The 12731-nt window shown below is 43.0% G+C and overlaps 1 protein-coding gene across 1 annotated transcript; it reads left to right on the forward strand.

Annotated features, from left to right (window-relative positions):
• Positions 1-1231: 1231 nt before the first annotated feature.
• si:ch211-254p10.2 (solute carrier family 40 member 1) lies at positions 1232-8135 on the forward strand. The gene is made up of 8 exons (XM_042315021.1): positions 1232-1238; positions 1586-1653; positions 1883-2042; positions 2650-2765; positions 3176-3302; positions 3558-3836; positions 5380-6072; positions 7174-8135. The coding sequence occupies exons 1-8, from the start codon at positions 1232-1234 to the stop codon at positions 7437-7439; spliced, it is 1716 nt and encodes a 571-aa protein (XP_042170955.1). The 3' UTR covers positions 7440-8135.
• The last annotated feature ends 4596 nt before the right edge of the window (positions 8136-12731 follow it).

The raw sequence follows: 12731 nt of genomic DNA on the forward strand, positions 1-12731 counted from the left end.
GTGGTGGTGGAGCTTGAGTCTGATGACATCAGGGAGGCTCGGGCCAGGAAGGCCAGGAGTACATCAGGTCAGCTTGTCTATTGCGGGAGTGGAGAGAGAGAGATGACCAGGAGTTTACCCTGACCTCATGACCGGACAATACAACTACACAGCTATTACTTAATGATGATGTATCAACACCTTGTGATTGTCGGAACCACAGTGTTACATTTATATAGGTATTAGAGCAATTCAATATAAAGTGCTAGGTGTAAGAGCAACTTAATGTAAAGTGTTAGGTGTACGAGCTACTTAATGTAAAGTGTTAGGTGTTAAAGTAACTTAATGTAAAGTGTTAGGTGTTAGAGTAACTTAATGTAAAGTGTTAGGTGTATGAGCCACTAAACGTAAAGTGTTAGGTGTTAGAGTAACTTAATGTAAAGTGTTAGGTGTTAGAGTATCTTAATGGAAAGTGTTAGGTGTTAGAGTAACTTAATGTAAAGTGTTAGGTGTATGAGCCACTAAACGTAAAGTGTTAGGTGTTAGAGTAACTTAATGTAAAGTGTTAGGTGTTAGAGTATCTTAATGGAAAGTGTTAGGTGTATGAGCTACTTAATGTAAAGTGTTAGGTGTTAGAGTAACTTAATGTAAAGTGTTAGGTGTACGAGCTACTTAATGTAAAGTGTTAGGTGTTAGAGTAACTTAATGTAAAGTGTTAGGTGTATGAGCTACTTAATGTAAAGTGTTAGGTGTTAGAGTAACTTAATGTAAAGTGTTAGGTGTTAGAGTAACTTAATGTAAAGTGTTAGGTGTTAGAGTAACTTAATGTAAAGTGTTAGGTGTTAGAGTAACTTAATGTAAAGTGTTAGGTGTACAAGCTACTTAATGTAAAGTGTTAGGTGTACGAGCTACTTAATGTAAAGTGTTAGGTGTTAGAGTAACTTAATGTAAAGTGTTAGGTATAAGAGCTACTTAATGTAAAGTTTTAGGTGTACGATCTACTTAATGTAAAGTGTTAGGTGTTAGAGTAACTTAATGTAAAGTGTTAGGTGTAAGAGCTACTTAATGTAAAGTGTTAGGTGTACGAGCTACTTAATGTAAAGTGTTAGGTGTAAGAGCTACTTAATGTAAAGTGTTAGGTGTACGAGCTACTTAATGTAAAGTGTTAGGTGTTAGAGTAACTTAATGTAAAGTGTTAGGTATAAGAGCTACTTAATGTAAAGTTTTAGGTGTACGATCTACTTAATGTAAAATGTTAGGTATAAGAGCAACTTAATGTAGTGTTTAGTTGTAAGAGCTGCTTAATGTAAAGTGCTAGGCATAAGAGCTACTTAATGTAACGTGTTAAGTATAAGAGCAACTTAATGTAACGTGTTACAGTAGGTGTAAGATAACTTAATGTAAAGTGTTAGGTATAAGAGCAACTTAATGCTTTTGTTTTCTGATCAGAACACATCCTGGTCCTAAATATGTTCAAACATACTCTGATGCCCAGTGCTTAATGTTTTCCAGCTATAGATGCAGAATGTGTCCTGTAGACTCATAATGATGTTATCTCTGGTTATTGTTCATGTTACTGTGTGTCTCTGCTGAACATACTCACCAGGGTCAGCCCTCATCTACCTCAGGGGCCCTAAATTCCTGATCTACGTCAGTGGGGCACTGTCCATGTGGGTAAGAAGCCTTTTCATGTAACAACAATGGGTAAGGGAGCTACAAAGCCATACCGGCTGGACACTATAAGGTTTATGTCATCAACCTGGTAGTGTCTTGCAAATCAATGAAAGATGGACATACTTTACATTTCTCTTTAAGCCCTTTACCCCTAGAAAGAGGAAAGAGCTAAAAGCCAAAAGCTGAAAACGTTCTTCTCCGTCACGATGACTATTTGTCTTTCTAATAGGGTGACCGTATGTGGCACTTTGCCATTTCGGTGTTCCTGATCGAGCTGTATGGACGTAACCTGCTGCTGACCGCAATATTCGGCTTGGTGGTGGCGGGGTCAGTGCTGCTGTTAGGGGCGTTGATTGGGGACTGGGTTGACCGCAACCCCAGGAACAAAGGTTAGACCAACAATAATTTATATTTACAGCTATAGGGACTGACATCTAGTCCCAAATGGCACCCTAAAGGTACTGCAATATAATAGGGAATAGGATGCTATTTGGGACACAGTCCTAATTGCCTGCCTCTCTGCCTCACATGGGCACTCTGCAGTTCAAACAGTAACAAAGTTGCATCCTACCACTATTTTGGTAAATTGCTGAGGGATTTGGCTGGATAAATGTAACCACTCACAACTTCATAGATAGAGCTATGGATGCAAGTACTGACCATCCATGAGATGAACATTATAGATTTATTCATGTTTTTTAAGCTATACAGAGTTAGTTTACAATTACAAAGTAAAACAAGTGTATATTTGGGGATCTAATGGGGTACAACAGATGATCTAAGCTCATGAGTCATTTATAAGTAATATTATTTTAGAATCAATGGCTATATATCATTACTTTAAAAGTCCAAAAATGAATGTACTATGGCAACTGCAGAATGCCCCTTTAAGACCAATGATACATTTATGGTTCTGTAGAAGTCTTTATGGTTCTCTGAAATGCATTGTCCCAGAATATTTTAGAGTCTTAGTTTCTTCTCCCTCCTTGGTTTTAGTGGCGCATGCATCCTTGTTGGTTCAGAACATTTCAGTGACGGTGTGTAGCATTGTGCTGATGTTGGTCTTCTTATATAAACAGTGGATTGAGAGCATTTGGGATGGCTGGTTAACTGTGAGTATATTTTTCATTTTCTCTCCCATACTGTCTAAACTCTCATGATGTGAACCAACAGTATGTTTTGGAAATAGTATGGATTGAAATAGTATTTGTACCCTTTCAAAGACTTTATCTGCACTTGATTGAGTTTGCCTGGTGCAATGGAACCAATGGAATAGTCCTAAAATGACAAACCCCACCCATCCAGTGCTCCAGGCATGCTCCATCAAACGCTCAATGTACTTGAAAGAAAATGAATACTATTTAAACCCAGGTCTGTTGAGAATCAGGCAAGATATATTATTGCAAACTGCTGTTTCACCTGCACTGTTCTGTGTCCATGTTGTTGCTGCTGCTGTTCTGAGCCTCCTGCTGCTCTGTGCTGTCATGCGTAGTAACGTGTTGCATCACAAAACTTACACAAGGTGGTTTGTTATACGGTGGTGATCGTCCTGGCAGATGTGGCTAACCTAGCAAGCACAGCGCTGACCATCGCCATCCAGAGGGACTGGATTGTGGTTATCACTGGATACAACCGGGGGCACCTCGCTGGTGAGACTGGCAGACCTGCCACACGCTATTACATAACCAGGGATTGTTGTTTCTGTTTCAGCTGCTGAACTGGCTGCTGGTTAAAGCACTTCAAGGTTATCAGACACTCTATGTATTTAGTTTATCTAGGATGTATCACATGCATTACAATAGAGGCAGTTTGATAATGTAGCCATTAGTAAAGCTGGTAACACAGATACCATATCACCACAACCAAACTAAACCCTGTACCTTTTGGTTGATTCTCATCTGAAGGGATGAATGCTACCATGCGGCGCATCGATCAGGTGACCAACATCCTGGCACCGCTGGCGGTGGGACAGGTCATGACCCTGGCCTCCAACGTGATCGGCTGCGGTTTCATCCTGGGCTGGAACCTGGTGTCCCTCATCGTGGAGTTTATCTTTCTGTCCCGGGTCTACCGCATTGTTCCGGCGCTGTCCGTCAAACCACCTGCGCCCGAGGACGGCCAGGCCTCCCTGGAGAGACCAGCAGAGAGGACGGAGGGACTGGTGGAGAGGGGGGGGTCACAAGGTCAGTGTCCTGTTGTCCTGGTCACTGTGTGACTACTTCAGTAGTTGAGTTGGTAAAGTATAGTGGATCTTCTAACCTGTTTCATCCAACTTTACAGTGAAGCATAGCTTTACTTTACAGTAAAATTGAATGAAATCGGCTGTTTCCAGCTACAATTGTCAGTAGAGTATTGTTAGAAGCATGACTGATGCTTGTCCTCTCAGTAGAGTATTGTTAGTAGCATGACTGATGCTTGTCCTCTCAATAGATCATTGTTAGTAGCATGACTGATGCTTGTCCTCTCAATAGATCATTGTTAGTAGCATGACTGATGCTTGTCCTCTCAATAGATCATTGTTAGTAGCATGACTGATGCTTGTCCTCTCAGTAGAGTATTGTTAGTAGCATGACTGATGCTTGTCCTCTCAATAGATCATTGTTAGTAGCATGACTGATGCTTGTCCTCTCAATAGATCATTGTTAGTAGCATGACTGATGCTTGTCCTCTCAATAGATCATTGTTAGTAGCTCTGTCTGATGCTTGTCCTCTCAGTAGATCATTGTTAGTAGCATGACTGATGCTTGTCCTCTCAATAGATCATTGTTAGTCAGTTCCTGTCCTCTCAGTAGATCATTGTTAGTAGCATGACTGATGCTTGTCCTCTCCTCTCAGTAGATCATTGTTAGTAGGATGACTGATGCTTGTCCTCTCAGTAGATCATTGTTAGTAGCATGACTGATGCTTGTCCTCTCAGTAGAGTATTGTTAGTAGCATGACTGATGCTTGTCCTCTCAATAGATCATTGTTAGTAGCATGACTGATGCTTGTCCTCTCCCTCTCAGTAGATCATTGTTAGTAGCTTGACTGATGCTTGTCCTCTCAGTAGATCATTGTTAGTAGCTTGACTGATGCTTGTCCTCTCCCTCTCAGTAGATCATTGTTAGTAGCATGACTGATGCTTGTCCTCTCAGTAGATCATTGTTAGTAGCTTGACTGATGCTTGTCCTCTCAGTAGATCATTGTTAGTAGCATGACTGATGCTTGTCCTCTCAGTAGATCATTGTTAGTAGCTTGACTGATGCTTGTCCTCTCAGTAGATCATTGTTAGTAGCTTGACTGATGCTTGTCCTCTCAGTAGATCGTTGTTAGTATCATGACTGATGCTTGTCCTCACCCTCTCAGTAGAGCATTGTTAGTAGCATGACTGATGCTTGTCCTCTCAGTAGAGCATTGTTAGTATCATTACTGATGCTTGTCCTCTCCCTCTCAGTAGATCATTGTTAGTAGCTTAACTGATGCTGGTCCTCTCAGTAGATCATTGTTAGTAGCTTGACTGATGCTTGTCCTCTCAGTAGATCATTGTTAGTAGCTTGACTGATGCTTGTCCTCTCAGTAGATCATTGTTAGTAGCTTGACTGATGCTTGTCCTCTCAGTAGATCATTGTTAGTAGCATGACTGATGCTTGTCCTCTCAGTAGATCATTGTTAGTAGCTTGACTGATGCTTGTCCTCTCAGTAGATCATTGTTAGTAGCTTGACTTATGCTTGTCCTCTCCCTCTCAGTAGAGCATAGTGAGGTGGTGACATCAGCCCCGGGCCTCAGTGATGACGACATGAGCCTGAACCTCAAGGAGATCACCAACCTGCCTCTGTGTTTTGGACGCTTCCGCTGGCTGCTGAGCACCTGTAAGGACGGCTGGAGGGCCTACTACCGCCAGGATGTCTTCCTGGCTGGGATGGGCCTGGCCTTCCTCTACACAACCGTCCTGGGCTTCGACTGCATCACCACGGGCTACGCCTACACCCAGGGCATCAGTGGCTCCCTGCTCAGTCTGCTGATGGGGGTCTCGGCTATAACAGGCCTCATGGGCACCATCATGTTCACCAAGCTGAGGAAGGCTTACGGTTTAGTCAACACAGGCATCATCTCCAGCTGTCTCCATCTTTGCTGTCTGCTGCTGTGTGTGTGTTCTGTGTTCGCCCCCGGCAGCCCCATGGACCTCCGCATGCTCAGGCCCATCCTGGACGCCAACGCCAACTCAACGTTGTCGGCGGCCGGGGGGATGGTGGAGGGCCAGAGGCAGAAACACACCTACCCGATGCGGGGTGGCATTAATCAGCCGCTGCTGCCCGACCGCTCGTCCATCCACTGGACCAACAACACGGTGCTGTTTGAGAATATGCCATCAGGCATGGAGCCAGACTCCTACATCTCTATAATCCTGCTGTTCTTGGGGGTCATCACAGCACGCATCGGTGAGTAAGAGGGACGAGCAGACACAGGCCCTTCACAATTGGATTGAGTTGCTGATCCACAGCTTAACAATAGCAACTGTATTATGCATGTTTCTAACATAGGCTGTGGGTATTCAGTTCTTTTGAAACTCAACTGTAAATTAGTTCAAATAGTGTTGGAAGATAATCATTTTTGTATTATACCAGAATATTTTTACCAGTTTTGATGACACAGTGTGGGGGTCTATCTATATAGACTACAGTATAGTGGTCTATCTATATAGACTATAGTTTTTATTTATTTATTTTTATTTAACCTTTATTTAACCAGGTAGGCTAGTTGAGAACAAGTTCTCATTTGCAACTGCGACCTGGTCAAGATAAAGCGTAGATATTCGACACATAGAACAACACAGAGTTACACATGGAATAAACAAAACATAGTCAATAATAGAGTAGAAAAAAAGAAAACAAAAAGTCTATATACAGTGAGTGCAAATGAGGTAAGTTAAGGAAATAAATAGGCCATGGTGGCGAAGTAATTACAATATAGCAATTAAACACTGGAATGGTAGATTGGCAGAAGATGAATGTGCAGGTAGAGATACTGGGGTGCAAAGGAGCAAAATAAATAAATAAATACCAGTATGGGGATGAGGTAGGTAGATAGATGGGCTGTTTACAGATAGGCTAAGTACAGGTGCAGTGATCTGTAAAATGCTCTGACAGCTGGTGCTTAAAGCTAGTGAGGGAGATGTGAGTCTCCAGCTTCAGAGATGTTTGCAATTCGTTCCAGTATAGTATAGTATAGTGGTTAATCTGTATGGATCATAGTCTAGTAGTCTATCTATATAGACCATAGTGTAGTAGTCTATCTGTATAGATCATAGTCTAGTAGTCTATCTGTATAGACTATAGTATAGTGGTCAATCTGTATAAACCATAGTCTAGTAGTCTATCTGTATAGACCATAGTCTAGTAGTCTATCTGTATAGACTATAGTATAGTGGTCAATCTGTATATACCATAGTGTAGTAGTCTATCTGTATAGATCATAGTGTAGTAGTCTATCTGTATAGACCAAAGCAACCACTGACTGTCTGTGTATCCTGTGTGTTCCAGGTCTGTGGTCCTTTGACCTGACCGTGACCCAGCTGCTTCAGGAGAACATCTGTGAGTCAGAACGTGGTGTGGTCAACGGGGTCCAGAGCTCCATGAACTACTTGATGGACCTTCTCCACTTCATCATGGTCATCTCTGCTCCACAGCCCCAGCACTTTGGCATCCTGGTCATCATCTCTGTACTGTTCATCACCACAGGACACACAATGTACTTCCTATACGCACGCAAAGCCAAGAGGAAACCTGCTGGATGCCTGGACACGTAGGGAGGCCGTGCGGCTTTCCGGGACAAAGCATGTGCCCAAAGACTCCACTCTGCCTGCGCCTGCCTGTGAAATGAATGTATGTTCTCTCTTGTTCCCTCTGCGCTCTCATTGCTAGGCAACAATACAAAACCGTAACACTCCTTCCCCACCATCCAGCCATTCATTCATTACAGCACAACACAGCAAGTGTCTGTCGTGTCCTCCCCAACCTGGTTGCTATCTCCCTGCATGGTCAGGTGTAGTACGGCCAAGTGCTAAGGTACAGTAACAAACTAGAACTCAGGTTAACTAAAGTAAGATCCACCTTTTCCCTTCTGTACATAGGTTGAGGTGGTCGCAACAGATGCGGTGTTGGTTCCCTGCCGTGGTAGGTTCTCCCACCTTAGTGTTGGTCCCCTACCGTGGTAGGTTCTCCCACCTTAGTGTTGGTACCCTACCGTGGTAGGTTCTCCCACCTTAGTGTTGGTCCCCTACCGTGGTAGATTCTCCCACCTTAGTGTTGGTCCCCTACCGTGGTAGGTTCTCCCACCTTAGTGTTGGTCCCCTACCGTGGTAGGTTCTCCCACCTTAGTGTTGGTCCCCTACCGTGGTAGGTTCTCCCACCTTAGTGTTGGTACCCTACCGTGGTAGGTTCTCCCACCTTAGTGTTGGTCCCCTACCGTGGTAGGTTCTCCCACCTTAGTGTTGGTCCCCTACCGTGGTAGGTTCTCTACCCCCGTGGTAGGTTCTCCCACCTTAGTGTTGGTCCCCTACCGTGGTAGGTTCTCCCACCTTAGTGTTGGTACCCTACCGTGGTAGGTTCTCCCACCTTAGTGTTGGTCCCCTACCGTGGTAGGTTCTCCCACCTTAGTGTTGGTCCTCTACCATGGTAGGTTCTCCCACCTTAGTGTTGGTACCCTACCGTGGTAGGTTCTCCCACCTTAGTGTTGGTCCTCTACCATGGTAGGTTCTCCCACCTTAGTGTTGGTCCCCTACCGTGGTAGGTTCTCCCACCTCAGGAAAAGGGCACAGAGGGCAGGCTAAGGCAGCAGCAGCAGAACACGCCTTTCCAGCAATTTTGGATTACTGCAAGAGCTTCATTATGGCAGTCTGTTGACCTACTCAGAGTTTGGATGGGAATTGGATGGATGGATTGGTGTATTTTTCTAACCCTCACACAGTAAAGAACTGGACATGGTGAAGCAGGTGACAGTAACAAAAAGAAGAAGAAACGAGACTTAACAACTTTAACAAGTGGCAAACATGTTACTGCTCCGTCCACTTGGAAATCCAGGAAGTCCAAAAGGAAAACTAAAGGGAAGTTGGTGTCAGATTGTGAGATACTGAAGATTATAAAGGAGACCCCCTTGATGGACAGAAGAGGAAGGCTGTAGTGTCATCTTCTCCTGGTCTGTTTCTCTGTGGATGAATCAGGCAGACATGTGCCTAGCTTTCAAATCAATCACTAAGACGCATTTCAGTGCCTATTGATTAACACGTTATATCATTAAAAAAAAGATATAATTTAAACCGGATCGCAGGAACACATCATCAGAGCATAAAGATAGTAAGAAAAAACAAACATGCATTGAAATCAGAGGAAACCAAAATGACCATAATTGCTTGTGTACTTAGATAACTGAAAATAGCTTCCAAATTGTAAATGCTTTTCCTTCACATAGAAACAGAGTGATATTAATGCAGTTTGACAAATTCATAGCAAACAGATTTTTACTTCCTCTTTCATTTTGTGACCTGTTTTGAGATCAGTGTTTAGTAGATTGATAGGTCTATATGATTCTGGATTAAGGCAGTGTTGTATTACACTAGAACTCCTCCTTGTTGTTCTCATGAACTAAAACCTTACCTCAGTACAGTACAAGAAAACCGTGTTTGAAAAACTGACTTGGACATGTCTCTCAGCTATGTACGGCCATCTCCTGTCTGTACAGTGGTAATCCAATCAAAGTTGATCTCGTTGCCATGCAAACAGCACCACATTACAATTTATTTGTTTTTCTATCATATTTTCCTGTGACGTATTGTTCACTTACATCTATAATTTGTTGTCCTTTTCTGTTTCAGACTGTTATTTATGATGACAATAAACACGGATTAAGATGTCTTTGTATTTTGACTTGAAATGTTTTGTTACCAACATTTCCCTCTATTCACCAAAGCTCATTTCGAACGGATTTGGATGTCTAAAAGTCATAGTTATGATGAGTCCAGGGGGTTTCTTGGAGTTTTTCAGTCACGAGTTCCGTAAATTTCCAATAATTCTGAGAGCACATGAACGCAGCATCATAAACGACAGTCAGTATACAGTTCATGTACTGTACTACGTTTCATCCAGGAAGAGGCTCCAAAACGCCCCTCACTGCCAAGCACCGAACAGGTCTGCCTCTGACCCTACCCAGTCCCAGTTAATCCCCTCCATAAATAAAGAAGAATAGGCTGCCTCATGACTCTAACAATATTAATAAAGGCACCGTTTCAACCTTCCTGAGTTAATGTTCTAGTTGGATTCTTTCCCAGATCATAGGCTGCCTCATGACTCTAACAATATTAATACTGCCTGTCCCTTGTGGATCTTGTGCATATTTAATGGCGACATTTCCCAGATCTTGGCTCCCATACTGGCATAAGGCATTAGAGATTCTGCTGACGGGATCTTACTGAGCATTTTGACCGCTGGAGAGAAGACAGGATGTTCAGAAATAGAACCACAGGTGAAGCCCCGTCCCCAATTAATCAGGAAGTAGGAAGTAGACCTAGTGCCACCACTCTATATCACAGAGAGAGATGAGATGAAGAGGGAGAGATAGAAAGATAGACAGAGAGAGAGAGAGAGACAGAGAGAGAGAGAGAGAGAGAGAGAGAGAGAGAGAGAGAGAGAGAGAGAGAGAGAGAGAGAGAGAGAGATGAAGAACAAAAAGAGAGAGAGATGAAGAGGGAGAGATAGAAAGATAGACAGAGAGAAGAACAGAGAGAGAGAGAGAGAGAGAGAGAGAGAAAAGAGAGAGAGAGAGAGAGAGAGAGAGATGAAGAACAAAAAGAGAGAGAGATGAAGAGGGAGAGATAGAAAGATAGACAGAGAGAGGGGGAGAGAGGAAGAGGAAAGAGGAAGAACAGGAGGAGATCAGGCTGTGGCAATTATCTCAACACTCTTTTTTTTTGTAATATAATTGCCTGAGGCAAATTCACCTGCAATGACTCTCATGGCCAGCAGAGGTCAATGTCACTCTGGGATGTCAAGTACAACAAATCTCAAAGTAAAGCTGTCAATTGGGATTGCTTCAGGCAGTGTGCAATATTACCCAACAATATACCCAATTTAATGCTGGAGTGGATCCTCACAGGTGCTAAACTCTCAGGGGCTGTCACGAGCTGTCAGAGGTGATTATTCTGGTCAGGGATGGATTTATCTTCGGGACACAGACTAACGAGACCTTGCATGTGGACTATCCAATGTTCTGTTCAGTTTGAGAAGGAGAGTGTAAAGATCATGAGGAGGACCGGAGGTCAACTTTGACAGCTTGCCACTACTATAAATGATTTGATTAAAAACAATATGTTTCTTACCCATGATGTATTTATCAGAGTTATTGACATCACAATAAGACAGATTCAAGTAACTCACATCGTGGTGCTGAAACTTGAAGCAGCAGCCGCAGCACAATCAATCAGAAATGGACAGCTCAGAGTGCTGAAAGAAGGCAAATTCAAGTAGTCATAATTCATTTAAACCATCTTCATTTGAATTAGACTTTACTAACAACAAGAGGGCTTTGTGTTGAAGCCTATTTCTTCCTATTTAAGAAAAAGGAGGTAGGCCTACCTGTTTGACAAACAAAATTAGGCTTTTGACTGCAAAATCCATTGATTTGAAGGTCAATTCCTCCACCAACCATGCACTCTTTAAATAGCCTACCTGTCAGTTGAAGGGCTGTTAAAATAAAACCAAGATGCCAATTGAGAGGGTATGAGAGGGTGTGAGAGTGTATGAGAGGGTTTGAGAGGGTATGAGAGGGTATGAGAAGGTATGAGAGGGTATGTGAGGGTATGAGAGGGTTTGAGAGGGTATGAGAGGGTTTGAGAGGGTATGAAAGGGTTTGAGAGGGTATGAGAGGGTATGAGAGGGTATGAGAAGGTATGAGAGGGTATGAGAGGGTATGAGAAGGTATGAGAGGGTATGAGAGGGTATGAGAGGGTTTGAGAGGGTATGAGAGGGTATGAGAGGTTATGAGAGGGTTTGAGAGGGTATGAGAGGGTTTGAGAGGGTATGAGAGGGTATGAGAGGGTATGAGAGGGTTTGAGAGGGTATGAGAGGGTTTGAGAGGGTATGAGAGGGTATGAGAGGGTATGAGAGGGTTTGAGAGGGTATGAGAGGGTATGAGAGGGTATGAGAGGGTTTGAGAGGGTTTGAGAGGGTATGAGAGGGTTTGAGAGGGTATGAGAGGGTTTGAGAGGGTATGAGAGGGTTTGAGAGGGTATGAGAGGGTATGAGAGGGTATGAGAGGGTTTGAGAGGGTATGAGAGGGTATGAGAGGGTATGAAAGGGTATGCCATAGGCCTACTTTTTTTTAAAGAAAATGTCAAAAAGCACACGCCTCCCCTTTTTTATCTTACGGATACGATTATATAAAGTGATCTATAAGAGCACTTTGATCCGTAATGCTTTATGATAGAAATATGCACGTGACTCAAATGCATATGGGGATATCATTGTTTACTTTCTTTGACATTCAGAGGCCGAGCTACAACCTTCTATACCGAGGAGACAAAAAATGGACTTTGCTTTGGAAGTAATCTAATTCTGTTACAATCAATTTTTTTAGTTATTCACTTTCTGTATGTAAAATAGAATATGTTTAAACCCAGACAGCTTTTAGAGAAACACTTGGAACCTTCTCTCATTGTGTTAAACCACAGAAAAAGAGTAGCCAGCAGTTAAAGCTTACATTTTTCTGCGTCGGTAGGTTCTACTCTGTCCGGGGTGGAAAGGTAAGCCTAACTTTTGAAAGTACCATGTTCAGATTCCTAATGACGTCTCAGATGTAATTATTTGCAAACAGGAACAGTTTCATTGCAAACAAGACACAGTGATTTGGCGTTGGAGAAATATGACAAGATGAACACACTCTGTCCATTCTTGGCCTGTAATTTGGGTAATGTGTGTGGGCAATCTTCTGGCCCGCAGCCTGGGCACTATCAAAATTCCTGGGCTGCCATGTAATGCTTCCTGGACGAAGAGCAGTTTGTAAAACTCTTGAAACTCTAAGACTGGCCTGTCCAAGAAGGGAGGGTAAA

This window comes from Oncorhynchus tshawytscha, unplaced genomic scaffold (genome assembly GCF_018296145.1).
Source record: "Oncorhynchus tshawytscha isolate Ot180627B unplaced genomic scaffold, Otsh_v2.0 Un_contig_7271_pilon_pilon, whole genome shotgun sequence".
Lineage (NCBI taxonomy): Eukaryota > Metazoa > Chordata > Actinopteri > Salmoniformes > Salmonidae > Oncorhynchus > Oncorhynchus tshawytscha.

What these genes read in the sequence shown, in the direction of transcription:
- si:ch211-254p10.2 (XM_042315021.1), top strand. An exon ending in CAACCGGGGGCACCTCGCTG is followed by an intron (nt 3,303 to 3,557) that starts GTGAGACTGGCA and finishes TCTCATCTGAAG; the next exon opens with GGATGAATGCTACCATGCGG. An exon ending in GGAGAGGGGGGGGTCACAAG is followed by an intron (nt 3,837 to 5,379) that starts GTCAGTGTCCTG and finishes TCTCCCTCTCAG; the next exon opens with TAGAGCATAGTGAGGTGGTG.